Source organism: Tiliqua scincoides, chromosome 3 (assembly GCF_035046505.1).
Source record: "Tiliqua scincoides isolate rTilSci1 chromosome 3, rTilSci1.hap2, whole genome shotgun sequence".
Lineage (NCBI taxonomy): Eukaryota > Metazoa > Chordata > Lepidosauria > Squamata > Scincidae > Tiliqua > Tiliqua scincoides.
In genome coordinates, this window is record NC_089823.1 from 198565557 (window position 1) to 198585181 (window position 19625).

At 44.1% G+C, this 19625-nt stretch overlaps 1 protein-coding gene across 2 annotated transcripts in view; it reads left to right on the forward strand.

Moving 5' to 3' along the window:
* Positions 1-19625, forward strand: part of SLCO2A1 (solute carrier organic anion transporter family member 2A1) — a 90596-nt gene that overhangs the window by 67294 nt on the left and 3677 nt on the right. The window contains exons 5-12 of one of the 2 annotated variants that reach the window (XM_066621936.1): positions 905-1003; positions 4076-4209; positions 5487-5562; positions 8295-8459; positions 9229-9418; positions 14299-14458; positions 16999-17162; positions 17997-18061. In XM_066621936.1, coding sequence (XP_066478033.1) covers positions 905-1003; positions 4076-4209; positions 5487-5562; positions 8295-8459; positions 9229-9418; positions 14299-14458; positions 16999-17162; positions 17997-18061 — 1053 coding nt within the window. Of the gene's footprint in view, positions 1-904; positions 1004-4075; positions 4210-5483; positions 5563-8294; positions 8460-9228; positions 9419-14298; positions 14459-16998; positions 17163-17996; positions 18062-19625 lie in introns of both variants that reach the window. The other variant, XM_066621937.1, reaches the window with a different exon arrangement.

Genomic DNA, 19625 nt, shown 5'->3' on the forward strand with positions numbered 1-19625 from the left:
GCTACTCAATTCTTCAGTGACCCGGAGGTTGGCGTAGAATTTTGAGCCTCCGTGTTGGGCTGGTGGCTATGGAGCAAAGCTTCACCGGTCCCGTCTGCCTCCCACCCCGCCCCCCTGGCATGCCTCCTCCCTGCCCTCCACCCGCCTCCCCCTGCCCCGGAACACCTCCTTCCTGCCTCCCCCATGCCCCCACCTACCTCTCTGCTGCCCAGAGATGTGCATGACTGCCAAGCAGTGGAATTCTGGCACTAGCCCAGCGTCAGCCAGTACTGGGCTAGCACCGGCGATAGGGCTAGCACCAGCGACAGTGTGTGCTACCTTGAAAGCCATGCAATGTGTTGGTATCTTCTGCTTTAAATGCTTGAAATTTTGAGAGAATGTGGGCAATTCCGAGCCTCCCAGTTGTAGAGGAGAGATTTTTTTTTCACCTAGCCTAGATTTAGGACTCTCTCTTTGGTAAACCATCCCCAGGTTTCTGCCTGGAAGTTGTTTTTCTAGTCTGTGACAAAAAATGAAACAAAATTCTCCATCCCAAATAAGCATGTGAATGCCTAACAATTTGTAAACTAATTGTAAATATTGTATTTCTGCTGGTTCCAGAATGTGGTTTTCTGGTCACAGAATTCTATGTTTCTTAATGTGTTTCTTCACTGCAAATACTGTGTTCATGTGTCTAAAGTAAACTTTGGCTGGTGCATTGCAATTAATATATTACTGTGCTATTGTCTTTACTTTTAAAAGATTGATGGGTTCCTTTTAAATGGCAGCTGCTTCTCTTTGATAAATACCATGTGTAATGCCTTCCCATGTAGTAGTTACCTGATAGGTTTTAAACACTGTTTTCTCTTCTGTATCAGAATTGAAGCCCACAATAATTCTCTCCCTCGCTCTTGTTTATTTTTAGCCATCTTATTTTCTGTTGCGGTGTTCGGCCCAGCTTTTGGATACTTGCTGGGCTCTGCAGTACTGCGGATCTTTGTGGACATTGGGAGGGTTGAACAGAGTGAGTATTTGTTGCAGTAGAGGGGTCTCTGGGCTCCTGAACGTTCACAGATTGAGCTTGAAAAGTGAGACATGGGAACTAACAGCCACAAAGAAACTTCATCCATATTCTTATTTACAATTGTAAAATGCATACAGTGAATGCTTTGGAATGGGCTACTGATTCCCTTCTTGTTTGAGGAGAGATTCTTGATTTCTTGATCAGCTGCAAAGGGATACTGCAAATGTCTGTGCTGTTTGTACCTGAAGTGAAAAACCCTCATGTTCTCATGCAGACAAATATCCCAAACCAATAGCAGATCTGCCATGATTACTCAAAGAATGTTATTGTTACCTTCAAAAAGTAATGACTTTATTCAGTAAGTTGTTGCACAGTCAGACAAACTGTGCATGCAGTGTAAAAGAGTGATTCCAATCTGTACTCTTGTCTGTGCTTTTGAATAGGGAACATGATGTACAATGGTGGATACTAGTGTGCATGTAGTGATTCATGTTCACTGTGCAAAAATCTCACATTCATGTTTACTGATAAGTGTCCTAAACAAATGGTGCCATCATGCACGAAAGTGGAACTATCCATAAAAACGGTGGTGTAGCTGGTGAGGGGCGGAGCACTCAGGCTGGCAGCAGGGCAGGCGAGCGGGCCCTCCCTTTGGCGCCATTCCCGGTGGGGGGAGCAAAACGGAGCCGTACAGCTCCGTTTTGCTCCCTCCGCCAGGAATGGCTCCAAAGGGAGGGGCCGCTCGCCTGCCCCACTGCCAGCCTGAGTGCTCCACCCCCCTCCAGCTATGCCACCACATAAAAATAAGAGATGGAGATGATGAGTCCCCATGCCCTTTTGTTCTATAACAGAGTGCGCTCCTGGAATGTAGGCAAACTGCCTAAAACTGTACAACCAGGTCATATTCTCCAACTTTTCTGGTTTCCTTCTCCAATCTGTAGCAGGATATGTTGTATATGTTGTCTGGTAGAGAAGGTTCACAAGAATAGATTTGATTCTGCTACTTTGCAAATTGCCTGCATATGTCTAATGTAGTGTTTAAGACTAGTAAATGGTTGGCATTGGATTAATCGGTGTTTCTGCCAGTTTTCTCTGTTACATACCTGAATGTGCAATGCAAACAATCCTCATTAGCCAGAGGCTTTCTTTAACTTGCATCTTGGTGCTATAGAATTCCCTTTCATTTCTTCTAGGTAACTTAGGTTCACAGAATTGTATTCACATGGTACAAATGCATAAAATAAAAGAGCCAAGAGCAGGAAATTGCAATGGGTGTCTTCTCTGTGTAGACAAGCAACTTTAATTGCTGCTACGTGGTCGCCCCTTGATGATGTCACGTGGGTCAGTCACGTCCAGGGAAGCTGTGCCATTGTTTTGTTGGGGTGTGGGCTCGTTTTGCCGGTACAGTTTTTAATCCTGACAGGCAGGAAGTCTGGTTGAAGCAGCAAAAGTCTGGAGATTGCTGTTTATTCCTTCTCATTTACAATGCAGAGACACACTTTCCATGCCAACCCGTGTTGTGCTGACTCCTTTGACCAAGGCCTCCTGCCTGGAGGATGTCCGCTCTGGCTGTGGAATGACTTGTCATCTCTTCTCTAGGATCCCTGGAGAGTATTGATTCAAAAGGCAGCCTCATTAAAACTGTTGCTCCACTGAGATGTAGCAGAGCTTGTGCCTGACTCTCAGCCAGCATTGCTTTGCCCAGTGTAGGAACAATGGGATGGGAGATTCTTTCCAGGAAGAAGGCGGCTAATATTTCCAGTCACCCTGTCTGCACATATCACTACTTAAGCAGTTTCAAAAGGCACAAGGCGTCTGCAGGGGAAAGAGAGCTGGAATGCATTGGTTTATTTAATTAACTTTGCAATTGCACAAATGAATAGGATGTCCCAGCTGTCTCCCTGTAGTCTCCTTAAGCCATTTCTGCCCAGTGTTCCTTCTTGGTGGTGGCACCTGCATTATGGAATTCCCTCCTCTTTGAACTGAGGACAGCTTCCTTGCTCTTAACCTTCCGGCGGGGCCTGAAGACCTTTTTATTTAGGAAAGCCTTTGAGGCCTTATAAAGGCTGCTTTTATAAATTAATGTTTTTTACTGTATATTTTGTTGCTGCTCTGTATTTTGTTTTTAATTTTTATTTTTAATGTTTAGTTGTTTTTGTTCTGTATTTTTAATGTATTTTAATGTCTTTATTGTTAACCGCCTTGGGTGCCCTTCAGGAAGAAAGGCAGAATACAAATCGAATAGTAGTAGTAGTAGTAGTAGTAGTAGTAGTAGTAGTAGTAGTAGTAATTAATAAACACAACAGAACCAAATGTGTACACCTGTGGGCCAGGCAGAAATGGGTTAAGGACTGCACTTCCAAGAAATGCCTTCCACAGCATGGGGCTCTATGATTGCCACTGTGTGTATATGTCTCTCTCCCCCTCCTAATGCTAATCTCTGCTCCTCCACTCAGCCCCATTGAGAAACCATATGTGTCTTTGCAAAAGAATCCTGATCTGGATTGGAACTGTAGTGGAGACAAAGGATTAAAGCCCTCCCCCTCCATTATGGCCCCAATCTGTATCCCACTCCCCAGTATGTAGTACTTATGTTAGAAAAATGGAGCATGCTAGCCCCAATCACATCATAAGCATATTGTCCAGTATGGCCCTAAGTGCTTAATATGTCATTACTGTAATTCCAGTTTAGAGAAATGGCAAGATTTTCAGTACACCAGATACCAGACTCTACAGTAGCTTCAGAACAGGCCCTGGCCCATTTTGGTCTTAGTCAATGCAACAGCCATCCAAAATAGCGTGCAACCTATGAGTGGTAGTACTGCCACTTTTTGCAGGAAATCCTGTGCTGAGTGTGCTCTTGTTAATCAGATTGAGCATGTGGGGACATGGACTCCCAGCCTGGAAATATTTGAGGTCAGTTATCCAGTTGATGTTAAGGGGAATTCAGGGTCTAATGCGGTGCCTCTGGGGCATCAGTTGAGGGCTTTGTTCGCAGCCTATATGGAAGTATCATTGAAAGTGGCATCAGTACCAGGAACTGACTAGACTTTCATCACTGTTGTCTTACAGGCACTGTGAACCTGAAACCAGGAGACCCACGATGGATTGGAGCATGGTGGATGGGGCTCCTCATTTCCTCGGGTTTATTGTTCATCACCTCCATTCCCTATTTCTTCTTCCCTCGATATATGATAAAAGGGACGGTAAGTCTCAGGTGGAGAAGTTTACCTTTTGAATGGCAAATGTGAGAACAGGTGGGTGGCAGCATGCCTGTTCTACAGTGATTGGCTAACCCTGGTAGGGGAGGAATTCCTCTCATGAACTTCCAGCATTGCCTAAGGGGAAAGTACTCTTTACATTTCTTTTGGAAAGCTGAGGAGGGTAGTGACTGTCTGCTTTAGATCTGCTTTTTGCCCAGTGATGAACTGTCTCTTGTTTGTCAGCTTCCTAGCTTGCAGGCTGCCTGAGCTAAGACACCCTCATTGCTTTTTCTGTAAAGCAGTTTGAGCATCCTAGTTTATTGGAGCTCAGCAGAATTTTTGAGTGCTACCATAATCACTATGGAGAAAAACCTCCCCTTTCTGCAGGGGAGGAATCCCCCACTATGTTGGGTTCAGCAGGCACAACAGCCATGCATGACATTTCCATTGAGCAAGGCTTCTCTTGGTTGAAGAAGCACGTACAGTTAACTACCTGTCTGGCCAAAAGTACATGGGGCTTTTCTAGCAACGCCGATATCCTGGTTGAGGTATTCTGGCAAGGAAGCTTCTGGCAGGGAAGCTTCTTTTTCTATTCCAGTTTGTTCTGGGGCTAAGTATAGAGCATCACATGAAATAAAAAGTGTTATAGGACTCAGTGGGACTTATTTCTGAATAGACATACCTAAAATTGCACAGTAAAATGGGGAAAATAGTCCAAGCAGTAATTAACCCCAATTTTTTTTTAAATTGAACAATTGCAATGTTAAAGTTTTACATTGTGTTGCCTCCTTTTCCTTTATTACTTGAGGTGTTCGAAAAGAAAAAATTTGACTTTCATTTTATTTTCCTTTTTTCCTGTTTTAAAACAAATTCATATCCCTAGTTGTTACCCTTTATGGTGATGGCATATCCTGCCAAGAGAGAAGTTTTGGGCTTTTTAGGAATTCTCTGTAGAAGTCACAGGGATTCCAGGGGTAGCCCCTGAAATATATCAGCCACTTAAAAGACTAGAGGGAGCAAAGCCTGCTTTCATTTTCATTAATGTTGTTAAATCTATTGGGTAAAGTGAGAACAAAGACCTCAGCAGTAGCAAAGTCAAATAAAATTGTATTCAAAGAGGGAGAATGTCAGTGTGTGGCAGGCAAAGGTAGATATCCCTGGATGTACCCCCATCCACCCTCTTGCTTACCTGCATGTTTTGGACAATAAGAACAGTTTCTCATTGCTTATCCCTGCCTCCATGTGCACTCAAAGCATTCTCTCTGATTCCCTCTTAGCAGGTAGCATCGGAGGCAGACATCATGAAGAAAGAGAAGGCAAAGGCAGAGGAAGAATCCATGCTGGAATTTATTAAAAGTAAAGTATTCTCATTCTAAGTTCCATCTTTCTGAGTAAGGCCCATACCACAAATATTTGCTTCTGGATAGAGAAATATGAGGTTTCTTAGCATCAACAGCTGCTCCCATCCTAGGATTGTTTTGGGAAAATGGCTCAAAGCTATAACTCCACACACTTGAACAATGGTTAGTGACAGTTTAGAGCAGGGTGTCAAACTCATTTCATACCGAGGGCCGAATGGCATTCAGGATACCTGCTGAGGGCCAGAAGTGATGTCGTTAGGCAGGAAGTGATGTCATTAAACAACTCATAACCAAAAATAAGCACTTTTTCTCACTTAGGAATTAATTAACTACAAATGGCAGAAGAGAAAACACGCAAATCTTTATCATATTTCAAGATATGGGAGAGTCCAATTTTCGTGAGGGCTGCCTTTTAGCAGTAACACCTCAGCACTGCTCAGCAGCTAAAAGCCTGAGGGCCGGATAAAAAGCTTAAGCGGGCCGCATCCGGCCCCCGGGCCTTATGTTTGACACCCCTGGTTTAGAGCATCACAGAGATGTCCAAGTGTGTACATATTGTATATATTACTTTATTTTATTGTACAGAAATTTTAAAATATTAGCCTGCTTTCAACCCTAAACTAGGGCAACCAACAAACTTGTAGCAGGGATTTTTCCAGAGCTAAAGACATTTGTATTACAGCCAGGCATATTTTAAATCAGCTATACGGCTAACCTGTTAAATACTTCAGACATAAGGCAAAGTCTTAACATACTAAAGAAAAAGTCTTCCTATCCTCAGAGGGAAGACACAGGCCAGGATTAGTCTTAATATGATGCAGGCCAGGTGACTCTCTAGGACAGCACCTGGTTGGAGCAAGTGTGTATATATGAGAGATGGGAAACTGGACAAAAACTTTTAGAAATTCTTGGTCTCCTATTATGGATTTTTTTATTTATTTTAAAATGTTTCCTCCCAAATAAATGGAGTGCCTAAGAGACCCAGAACAATGGACTAAAAAAAATGGATACTAAAAAAGCATAATTGCTTATTACAATACAAATAAAAACAAGCAGTGAGTAAAATGCTCATAACAGTAGAGGCAGAAAAACCCATTAAAACACAACAAAAATGATCAAAAGAAGCAGAAGAATACAGAGTATAAAAGCAGTTTCTTTATGGTGTTCACTACAAAAGCAAAAACAGCAACTAAACTGTAGAACAACTTGAGATAGAGAAGCCAAAAAGAATAGAAAGTCTTAAACCCTCACCGGAAGGTTACATGGAGGACACAGATCTCAATTTGAATGGGAGGGAGTTCCAAAGTTGTGACACTGCTACTGAAAATGTCCTGCACCTTGAAACTGCCAACCTGGCTTCAGCCAGGAACAGTGGCCAGTCAATATGGAATGTGGTTCTTTAGAAACTTCAGTCCCAAACCATGTAGGGATTTAAGTATCATAACCAGCACATTGAATTGTGCCTGAGTTAGTTAACTGGCATCTAGTGCAGCCATCGGAGCAGAAGCTGAACAGAGTCAAACTGCCATGCCCCAGCCATCACTCAGCGCACTGTGTTCTGCACCAACTGAAGTTTACAGGCAGTCTTCAAAGACAGCCCCACATAAAGCATGTTACTATAGTCAAGTCTCGAGGTCATCAGGGCATGGACCACTGTAGTTAGGGAAACCATCTCAAGTATGGATGCAGCTTGTGCACTGGCCTGATGAATCAGGAAAAGCTAATAATTCTGGAGAACTCCCAAGTTGCCAGCCTGCTCCTGTAGTGCAACCCAATTCAGAGGAGGTTGATAATTGAATACTTGTATCATAGGTTTTCCAGTAAGAACTTTGTTTTGTCCAGATTTCATTTCATCTTGTTAGCTCTCATTAAGACACCACCCACCTCCAGTCAGTGCTCCAGCATTTCAACAGCCTTCCTGGGGATAGAGGGATAAAGCTGGGTGTCTTCTGCATTCTAACGACACTCAACTCCAGAACTCCAGATGATCTCCCCCAGCAGTTTCATGTAGGGGTTAAACAGTGTGGAAGACAAATAGAACGCTTTGGCACCCACATGCTGGAGGCCAGCCAGCTGCACAGGTGCCCCAGTAACTCTTTCTAGAATCTGCCAGCTAGGAAGGACTGGAACCATGGCAAAAGAGTGCCCTCAAGTCCTAAGCTGATCAACTGACCCAAAGGACACTATGGGTGATGATACTGAAAGCTGGTGAGAGGTTCAGCAAGACAAACAGGAATACACTCCCCCTATACAGTCCCTGGTGTAGATTGTCCACCAGAGTGACCAAGGCTGTTTCTGTCCCAAAGCATGATCTGAAGCAGGATTGAAAGGAGTCCAGATAATCCATTTTATCCAGGACCCTCTGGATCTTATATGCCACTGCCCACTCAGTAACTTTGCCCATAAACAGTTGATTTGAGACTGGCCAGTAATTATCCAGCTTGATGGAATCCAGGTAGGACTCTTCAAGCAGAGTGTAAACCACAGTCATTTCCAACATTACTGGCAGCACCCCCTCCATCAGGAATGAATGAATTACCCTCCCTAGCAACTTGGTCAGCCCTGCCTCCCCATATGTCTCAAACTTTCATATAGTTCTCACATAACCAGTATTTTTAGTAGACTGGGGGAATAATTCATCAAATACTTGAAAGCCTATTAATTGTTGTATATGTTGCTGATGAGGCCCTTATTCTGAGTAACCTTTCATCTTGTTTTTGCTTTCAGAGTTCCCTCATGGCTTCCTAAACCTGCTCCTCAATCCACTGTTCGTATTATTGGTTTTAGCCCAGTGCTGCTTCTCGTCTGTCATTGCTGGCCTTTCCACCTTCCTCAACAAATTCTTGGAGAAGCAATATGGGGCCAGCTCCTCCTATGCAAACTTCCTCATTGGTGAGAGATGGACAGTGACTCTGTGCTTAAACAGATTTACCGACAATTATCAAATTATCAAATTATCAAACTTCCCCACCACACTAGGCACTCAAAGTTATTCAGGAGTCAGGACAGACTTTGACTTGGCAAATCTTTAAAGGTTTTGAGGGGAATCTGAGCCATACTTTCCACTTTCCATTGTCCTTGAAATGTTTTTTAAAAAAGAAGTTGCTATCTCTAGCACCATAGTTTGGCAGAGCCTGTGTGGGCGATGGTCCGGCATTTTTGCACATTCCAGATATGAATCAGCCTGAAGTGCTTCCCCTTTCCTCCCAAAGGGCATTCTTTTTGAAGATGCATTGATATGACTGTCCCACTAACAGATCAGCATTGTTGGGTGAAGTCATTAAACCCAATTCTGCTCTGATTGACCAGCATGGTTCTTCTGAACCACGGCAGGCTAAATCGGCATCATTATATACTAGCTAAGTGCTCTTCAGTGAGGCAGATGGAGGAAAGGTTCCATGAATCTCCATGCTCCTGTCAGCTTGGGATAAAACAGGAGCTCTGGTCTCTCCTTCTTCACAGTCGCATGACAAATTATTATTATTATTATTATTATTATTATTATTATTAACAGTATGATATGACAATCATATCCTTGTCAGGCAGAAGGGTTCACATTGTCATCTATTCTCATTGTAAGGTTGGCTTTGTTCGCCTGCTGAAAGAGTTGTGGAGCACGCTCTCCCTTTGTTGATGATCAGTGCCTCTTTCTCCCTTCCAGGGTCTGTGAATCTGCCTGCAGGTGCCCTGGGAATGCTCTTTGGAGGCATCATCATGAAGCGTTTCAGTTTATCCCTCAAAGCCATTCCACGGTTCTCCAACTGTGTGCTGCTTCTGTCCCTGCTCCTCTGCCTCCCTCTTTTCTTCATGGGCTGCCCCACAGGGAAAGTGACTGGAATTCATCCATCCAGGTAATATACAGGGTAAACCAAAAGTAGGTGGACAGTAAATGATAACATTTATTTTGGATTACATATAGTTATATTCTGAGATTACATATACAGTTATATTTACTAATACAATTAAATATAATTTAATATAACACATAGTTATAACGAACACCATCGTTATAGTATAACCCTAACACAAACCCTATTCCACCTACTGTCCACCTATTTTGGTTCACCCTGTATTTAATTCAGTGCTCTGCAGAAAACTAGAATTTAGGATCTAAGTTCTTGTGATACTGAGATTTCCTAATCTTTCTCCCAGTCTTCCATTCTGAATCTCTTCCCTTTTCTTTCTGCTCCACTCTTTTCCCAAACCTGTCCCCCAAACCTATCCCCAAACCTGTCCTTTCAGCACTGAGCTGCTTTGTAACTGAATAAATATCCAGATTGAGATCACATTGCATTGTAAGAAACTTTAATTCTATTCCCCTGCTGTAGTTCTGATCTAGATTGGACTCCCCCCATTTGCACTATTTTTAACAAGAGGAAAAAAGTTTCCAATGAACCAGTGGCAACTTTTTTGTTTGGTAATTAGCAGCCACTAAGTACCTAGACTGGGACCATGGCAGGAGATTAGGAACCATACTGTGGTCCCAGGCCATGGGGGAAGCAGTGCTGATGGTATTTATTTATTTCATTGTCCATAATGGTTCCCACTAGCTGTATGATCGCCACTAGCCATCTGAACATTAGTTGGCTTTTTACAGCCATTGAGACAAGTCTATCAATGGCTGCTAGTCACTATGGCTCCAGCTTCAACTGCAGTATTTTGCTCAGGAACAAGAGTGTGAGGAGGTATGCCTTCATCTCTGGCTTGTGGGCTGCTCAGAACATTGTTGACCACTGTGAGATGTTGGTCACTATACCAGATAAGCCTTTAGTCTGATCCAACAGGACTCATCTTAAGTTCTTAGGGAGCAGTCCTAACCAACATTCCAGCACTGGTACAGCCTCAGTACAGCCCCTTGTTAAGGGAATGTTTGTTCTGTTCAGGAACCCCTAGTGGATAAAAAAAATCCATGGATAAAAAAACACTGGAAAAATAGATTTAAAGACCCACTTCCAGGTTTCTTACCCCTCCATTGCTCCTAATGGAAAAAGGTCTTGCCTCAACATCTGCAGGGGTTTGATTCTGGGACTCCCTGCTGTTAAATAAAAGCAGCTTAAATGTGTTAAATGTGTTAATAAAAGCAGTTAAAAAGATTTAAAAGTGTGTCCCTTTACAACTGTGGTTTGAAAACAGCTTTTCTTACTGTTGTAGAGAGGTAGCAATTAGAAATGCAAAGGATTCCCTGCCTTTGTCTGGCTCAACTGAAGAATGGAATGATCACTTGTATGGGTGTCTCTCTATGAGAGAAGAAAAATAGTTTTTTTTTAAACTGTGTTTTCAAAGGGATGCATTTTTCCCTTCTCCAGGGATCAGCACATTCCTTCTTATTTGCAGTGGCCATTCGTGTTGAGTCAAATCCCTGTATAAAAAATCTGTGTATAACAAAGTTGGATCTGTATGTCCCTCTACTCTGTCCTCCTTGAAACCTTCCCTTTGCAATTCAGGTGTTTTTCTGTCTCTCCTCACAAAGGGATGGTCAGCTTCGTTGTTGTTGTGCTGGTTCACACAGCTGACAGCATCAATCATAGTTCAGGTTACTCATTTTCAGAACAAAGGGACAACCCCCCCCAAACAAGGAAAATAGATTTTCCAGGGATGCTTCCTATGCTCCAAATTGCACATTCCAGTGCTAAACTAGGACTGTGGGAGCCCATAGATTGAACAGGAAGTTTGCCATACTTGCATTGTAAAAATCCATCAGCTGCTACATTCTATTTCTGATGGATTTTTTCTTAACAAAGTGGAGATTTGCACAATGCATCAAGTTATACAAAGTGGGATTAGATAAATGTATTTTGGCCATGATGGCTAAAAGGAAGCTTCTTCATAGACTGCATGCCACCACATACCAATCAGAGGGCTCCTTCTTCCAGCCCTCTCACTGGGCTTGCTTGCAGGCTTTCCACTGTCTGGCCACTGTGGGGAAAATGGATACTGATTAACAAACTTTTGAACTGATCCCCTAGAACTGATTTTATGTTCTTGCATATACTGAGACATGTAAAGCCTTTGCCAAGGGGCTCGAAGCATGAAAGTAACATCTTGACCTCTGCTCTTCTGTTGAAGGACACTTAGAACATGGAGCATAATGGAAGTCTTGTAACTTCACAGATATGTCTCTGGTGCCAGTTTGCTCCAGACAAAACTCACAGTTTTATAAAATAGTTTCCATGATATTTCAAAAAATGTTTGACAGCTCAGTTGTAAAGAACAGGTTTCGCATGCACGATGAGGCTGGTTCAAGCTTCAGTACTTGATCTCTTCTGTTACAAAGTCTTTGTTGGGGGTCAGTCCAAGATCTGTATTTGAAGTCTGGGTGATCTGTTATGAGTCAAGATAGTTGGTATGGGCCACAGTGAGTCATTGCTCTGTACAATGCAATGCACAGTTGCTCTGTACAGTTGCTCTGCAGTGCTCAGTATCTTGCATAGGAACATAAGAAGGGCCCTACTGGATCAGATTGAAGGCCTGTCTAGTCTACACTCTGTTTCCCACATTAATCAGCCAGATGCCCCTAGGAAGTCTGTGGCAAGAAAAGGTTAATTTTCCTTGAGCAGGTAGTGAGCAACCATGTGACCTTCTAGAGCAGGGGTCTCCAAATCCCGGCCAGATGCGGCCCACAGCAAGCTTCTTTCCAGCCTGTGACCAACCTCTTGTCCCCTGAAAGCCTCTGGCCCACTCAACTGAACATGACCAGAACTGTGCTCTGATTGTGTCTGGAGGGTGTTCTGAGGGCCAGAGAGGTTGAATGAATAATCCCATTCATTCATTTATTCACTCATCTAAGTTCCATCTCCAATTTATTTATTTAAATTTTATTTTTAAATTTTTTTTCTGGCCCTCCACGCCACACCAGATATTTGATGCAGCCCTCTGGCCAAAAAGTTTGGAGACCCCTGTTCTAGAGCATTGATTTTCAACCTTTTTTCATTTCATGGCACATTGACAATGTGCTAAAATTGTCAAGGTATATTATCAGTTTTTGACAATTGACAAGGGACACCATACTGCTGGTGGGGGGGCTTTCATCCCCCAATGACCCTACTAATACATGACCCTACTCCAAACTCCCAAGGCACACCTGTGGGCCATTTGTGGCACACTAATGTGTGCTGTTCTAGACTGCTTGGGTGGTCCGGCTCTTGATAGGCTACTGAAGGCTAGTTAAAGTATAAAGAACCACCCCTTTAGTGAGAAAGAGGGCTTTACTCCTCCTTGAGATGGATGCCTGCCAGGCAACACCTGAGAAGGCAGGCTGAAGCTCTGATCTTGAGTTGTAAGTATAACCTTTGGGTGAGAGTTAGGAGTTAACTTTTTATTATTTTAAGACTGCTGTGTACTGTCTATGTTTTGTTAGAGTTTAAGTGCCTGACTTTGTTCTTATGTATTTCTCTGAAAGTTAAATTCCTAAATAAAACTGTATATATTTACAGAAGTATTTTATGGAGTATATGAGGGGGTTGGGAATGTATCTAAATTCAGTCTTGGCCATTTAGCCACTACCATATAGTGACACTGTTTAAGCTACTGTTTGACCCTAGGGCCACTGGCTGGAGCCAAGGCCCATGTTGGGACAGAAGTTGGGGTGTTTTTCTGTACTTATAGAATCTTTAGGTGTTATAAAATAGAACAGGGGTGTCCAAACATTTTGGCAGGAGGGCCACATCATCTCCCTGACACTGTGTCGGGGCCAGGGAAAAAAGAATTAATTTACATTTAAAATTTGAATAAATTTACATAAATGAATATATTAGATATGGAGCTTATATGAATGAATGAAGGTCTTGCAGTAGCTTAAGGCCTATAAAAAGCCTTGCACAAAGCAAGACCAGTCTTTCCTTAGCTGCCATTGCTGTATCACAGACATAAAACAGCAAGTAGTGGAGGGAGCCCTCATCCCACAGTTCATGCAAGAGGTCAAACAGTTGTCCTCATGCTGAGAGCAGTTGCATTGGGCCAGCACGGGCTCCAGCAAGTCTTCGGAGGGCTAGAAGCTCATTGGAGACTGGGGGCTCCCCAAGAGCCAGATTGGAAGTCCCTGAGGGCAGCAAGTGGCCCCCAGGCCAGGGTTTGGGCACCCCTGGAATAGAATATAACATCGTATAGGAGTTATAGAAGCTGCTCAGAAGGATTGTTTGGTTTATTGCCCTGTCTGGCTGATTGTTAGAGAGAGACCAGGTGAAGCTCACAAAGTCCATCAGCAGGAAAGGAGGATAGTGGTCATCACCCAGTTTTGCTCTTCAGCAACTGGTATTCAAGCTATAGTACCTCTGAACCTGGAGGAAGCATATAACCATAGTGACCTGTAGCCACAGACAGTCTTATCTTTCAAGAATTTGTCTTGTCCCTGTATCTAACATAATTTTAACTTTGGATTATCTCTTGCACCTAGAATTTGGACTGGGTTTTTGCTATCTTCCACCTTGTTCTGTGGTTTCCCCTAAAGGGCTTAGCTCAGTTAGACGTCTTCTGCAGGTGTCAAATGATTTTCCACCCATAGTGTGCCAGTGTTTGTTTGCTCATACATGTGCGTAATAATTATGACCAAGTTCACTGGAAACCTCAGAGATTCCCTGGAAGGGCAAGTCATAGGCAACAGGCCAGGTCTCTGGATGGCAAGAACCCAACAAAAACAGAGACTAGGAAATGAAGGTTAATCATCCAATGTGTTCAAGAAAGTCTCTTTCACCCATCCTATTTAATTTCATTTTATCTGTTTTTTTTCTGGCAGTACATCAAGTTCCACAGCACAGCATCAGTGCAACAAAAATTGCTCCTGTTCAGATTACCTCTTCCACCCAGTCTGTGGAGAAGACAATGTGGAATACCTCTCACCCTGCCATGCTGGCTGTACTGAGTTTGTCAGAAATTCTTCCACATCTAAATTTCCTGTAAGTGTATCGATGCAAGCTTACTGGGCTGGTAGGAGGGTGTGGACATATTTAGTAACCACTAGTAGGGATGGGAGCTCAAATCAAGTCACTCAAGTCAGAGTGACTGACTGCTGACTCATGCAGACTTGAGTCACACGTATCAAAGATTTGGAAAAACACTTGAGTCTGGGGCTCCTGACTCGGGAGTCACCATGGGTTTAGACAACTCAAGTTGCCCACAAACAGCTAGGGCAGCGGTTTTCAACTGCTATGCCGTGAGGCTGCATCAGGTGTACCATGGGGCCAAGGAGTAGAGTTGCACAGGAGGAGTGGGTGGATCATAAGCTAGCCTCCCAGCTGCTCCGGGCAAGTGCCCTGCCTGCCCATGACCACTTCTGTCCCCTCGCTCAATTGCTTGTGCTACCCCCGTCCCCTCCTGCTTTGCTGAGCTGGGATGGATCCTCCCTCCCTGTAGGTCCACCCATGCCCTTGATGTGAAGGGGGCTGGGTTTCATCGTGGCTGGGGTGGTATCGAATGGAGGGAACTAACCAGCACAATCTGCACTGCTGTCTTCCATAGGGGATGGGTGGGGACAACAGGAGAGTGTTTAAAGACAATTCCAAAGCACGCACACACAGCCTGGCAGCAGGCCTGGTTTTTTCCATGGAGCTGTGCCTGGGTTTTTAAAGGGAAAGACTTGACACTTGAGTCTTCTTGTGTCGCGAAACTGCTCTGGACGACTCAGAAAATCCACCTGTTAGGACTTGTTTTCGAGTTGAGTCATGGGGGGTGGAGACTTTTGACTTGACTTGAGTCAAGCTATGCTGGACTTGCCCATCCCTGACCACTAGTTTTCTTTATGGGCTCAAACTTGGAATCCATAGAGTTCTAATAGTGCTGGTAAGTGATTCTGAGATAGGGATGCTCCATCAGTGTAGGGAACATGGTTGAATGAGGCCAAAGTGTGTGTTCTTCTGTGGTCAGTGATGATGTCATCCCTAGGTCACCACAACTAGAAGACATGCAGCCTTGAAGTATCTCAAGCCACCACCGCAATGACGGATAGCTCCACGAGTCCCTAAGATTAGTCTAAATGGCCCTTTTGTTAATATTAGGGTGCAGTCCTAACCCCTTATATCAGCACTGACATAAGGGCAGTGCAGCTCTGAGGTAAGGGAACAAACATTCCTTTACTTTGAGGAGGCCTCCATAAGTGACACCCAACTGCATGATGCAGCACAAGGCTCATTGGCACTGCTACGCCAGTGCTGGAAAGCACTGACATAAGAGGTTAGTGATATTATCACATGCAGACAGAGGCATGTGAGCATCTTTTGGCCACCCTATAAAACCATTTCATATTTAAGCTAGCTGCTTTTGTGACTGAAGCTAACTGAGGGAGAGTGAGCACTTGTATTAGCATCTCCTTTTCTAATTATTTTACCCATATGTCTAACCTTATGTCGGGGCCCCTCCCAGATGCCCTGACCCACAACTTACCCTGGAGCAGGCACCCCATGCCCAGGGTGGGGAGGCTTCCCTGCCCTTGAGGGGGGCAAAGAAGGTTGGCGCACCCCAACCAGACAGAGGGGGCTGGCAGGGCAAACAAGGAACACAGAAGGAAACAAGCCAGGAACAGGAAAGCCCTTTTTTGCCCCACCTGGAGGAAGGAGAGGGGCCAAATAGGGGGAGGGCTTGCTCCATAAAACAGGAAAGCCAGGGATGAGAGGCAGGCAGTGTAAAGCAGGGAGCTGTGAGGTGAACAGCTCCTGCTCCCAAGCCAGGTGTGGCAGCTCTGCTAAGGAGGAGGACAAGGGTACTGGAACCCCTTCCAGCCAATCTGAGGCCTCCCTGGGGGTGGAACAAGCCTGCTCCAGGCCCCTCCAAGGGTGGGCCCCTACACCTTATATGACTGATACAGATCCCAAACTTTCAGGATGGGTTGGGCCACTATTGAATAATAATAATTAATAATAATAATAATAATACAGGTATTTCTATACTGCCTTTCTTGGTCCTCCTATTTCTCCTTAGACTTTATTCAAGGCGGTTTACGTAGGCAGGCAATTTAAATCCCCGTAGGGATTTTTACAATTTGAAAGGTTTCTATCTTTCAAGAAACCTCAACATTCAGATGTTTCCTTCTTGATCTGGTCGCACATTCTGGCCTCCATCCTCCCATGCTCAGAGCAGATGGAATAGCTCGTCTCAGCTTGTCAGCTGCTTCAAGGTCGCACAGTGCCGGTGGCCTCGAACCGGCGACCTTCGGATGTTATCTTCAGGCAAATGGAGGCTCAACCCTCTAGACCAGACCTCCTGCCCAAGGAGTTTACAAGTTCAAAAGCATTGCACATGAATGAAGTGGCACTGCTGCAGTGGGACTCCACACCATCTAATCTACCCTAACTTCCTCCCACAACCCAGTAGCCTCTGACAGCCAAACAAAGTACCTGTATTGGCCAGGAAAGACCTCGGGCTGTTAGAACCAGGAAGGGTCCTCCTAGCATGATGGATGCTCTGGAATGTATTTGGCTTTCTCTTCTGCTGTTCCAACCAGATCTATAGAAACTGTTCCTGTATCAAGACTGGACTGTCCTCAGCAAAGACTGGATCCTGCCCAATCAGCTGTGCCCATCTGCTGCTGCCTGTTATATTTCTCATCTCATTTGCAGCAATGATTGCCTGCCTGAGTCACAACCCTGTATACATGATGGTGTTACGGTAAGCAGTGGAAGGGTGCAGATTTTTGTAGTCATAATAAGTGACCTCTGTGACAAGACTGATTGCTACTGGTGTCTATGAGAAAGCCCATCTTTCTGTTTAGGCCAGGGGGATCTACCCACTTTTAGATTTATTTATTTCTCAACATTTTCACTGCAAAATGGTGACTTGAGTTTGCACAGAGCAACAAAATCACAAGAACTATAAACATTACAGATCATCTGCAGCTTCACTAAAACAGAGAAATCCTATATGCCTCTCCAGACGTGGGTTCCAGCTGGCCTCAGTGGGAAGAGTATTTTGAACCATCACCACTCAAAAGGTCCTCCTTGATGTTACTTGATGTTCTTTAGTGGTCCTTTTCAGCTTTACTATGTGAAAGTGGTATATGAACATCACTTTCTTGCACAACACATCTGCAAGGCATGTTGAGGACGGGGGGGGGGCCTGAACATATGTAGAGCGACAGACTCTACCCCCACCCTTTATTGTTCAGCCACACATGCTTTCCACAGATGCTCTAGTTCACATTCAACAAATGAAGCACGTTCAGATGAAAGATTCCTGAACAGAGGGAGTGGTGCTGGTGCACATACAAACATGCACACAGGCATATTGCAGACATCCAACAGAATGCATGTGCAGTGGGAGTGGAGCCTGCTGCTTATCCACTCCCCACCCCCCACACACACACATTAGAGATACATAAGCCCTTGAACATCTTAAAAGGGCTTATAGTCATCATGCTGCTTCTTAACTTTTTCCTATAGGCATAACTGGCCTTTGAGCCCAATGTCTTGCATATCAGATACATTATGCTTTTGTCCTGTACAGGGTGGTGAACTATGAGGAAAAGTCCTTTGCCATTGGAATCCAGTTCTTGTTGATGAGATTGCTTGGTGAGTGCCTGCCTGACTCTGTGTCCATTTTTTCAGTGCTGCCATGGATTTACCAATTGGCAAGCTAGAAATGTGTAGTCCACATTGTGTGTGAGCAAGACAAAATGGAAAGAGAGGATGGGGGGGGGGGGAGGATTTAAACACTTATATCAGCTCTCTGTCCTTTTTCCAGCCTGTCTCTTTTAAAGCACAGCATTCAGTCCTTTGCTCAGTACCTTCTCACACACACAAAGGCTTGACTAATATGTGGAAGGGAGAGGGAATGAATTGTAAATTGCTGCCTAGATCAACATGTACTCAGGGGCAGGTCACTTCTCTGCCCTTCTATGGCTGTATATACAAGACTCAGGCCAAAGGAAGTAGAGCTGGAATTGGAGCAAACACAATTTTCAGTGGTCCTTGGTACACAGGGTGCTGCCATGGTAGCATTTAAGGTGCCAGTAAGGAAGGGAGGCCCTAAGACCAGGTACAGCGAAAGGAAAGGGAGTAGTGGTGTGAGATTGGGGTACTTGCAAGACGGATGGAGGGATTCAGATCCTATCATGCTCAAGACAGAGGATGAAGGGACCCAACTTTTGGAACTGGGCTCAAAACAAATTGAGGGGGACCCTAGATTGTTTTCCTGAGGCCAGTTCTGAACTGAGTTGAAGGAAGTTGAAATTAGCAATATGCAGGATTGAAATAGGAAGAAAAATATCACATGGCTGTGTGTTTTAAATGAATCACACATACTTTTAATTAAACGAATTACTGTATCTGAATACAAATGAATGTTTGACATTGCATCTGGTATGTCACATCCCAAATCAGGACCTGAGCTTTGGCTTGGATGAAGGCCTGACAAAAGGAAGCCCTACATCAGACAGTCCTGTGAGGCTTTTTTATAGGTGATGTGGGCTGTGCTTGGCCAACCGTGTGGAACCTTTGACATCCTCACCAGTGGCGTCACTAGGGTTTGCATCACCCAGTACGGGATGCCAGCACATCACACCCCCCATGCAGTGGGCGGGGCAACACCACAGGTGGTAGGCATGGTGATATACCATCACTCCACCCCCACTGGCTTTTTGGCTGTACCTTTTGATAGAACAAAGATAGAACACATTCTTCATGAAATTACGCATTGATTGATATATAACATGATGGCATTATTCTTCCAAATTGTGATTTTAGTGATTTTGGTCACTAGTGGTGTCACACACACACTCCCCAGAGTGTCAACTTACTAACACCTTATTGCAGCAGTTCTCAAACTTTTAGCACTAGGACCCACTTTTTAGAATGACAATCTGTCCAAGACCACCAGAGGTGATGTCATGGTGGAAGTGACATCATCAGGCAAATTAAAATAAATAAGTATAAATGATTAAAGTAAAACAAATAATTAAATAAGCAGAAGCCAACCCTGGTCCACCAAGTGAATTTCCTCTGTAGCCTGCCTGCAATAACACACACCCCCTCCAAAATCAGTAAGGTTTTCAGCCCTACCCAGTGCCCAGTTCAATTTAAGAACTTCTGTTTAAACCAGATCACTGTCAGGATCCTGGCTTTGCAAGTCTCAAAA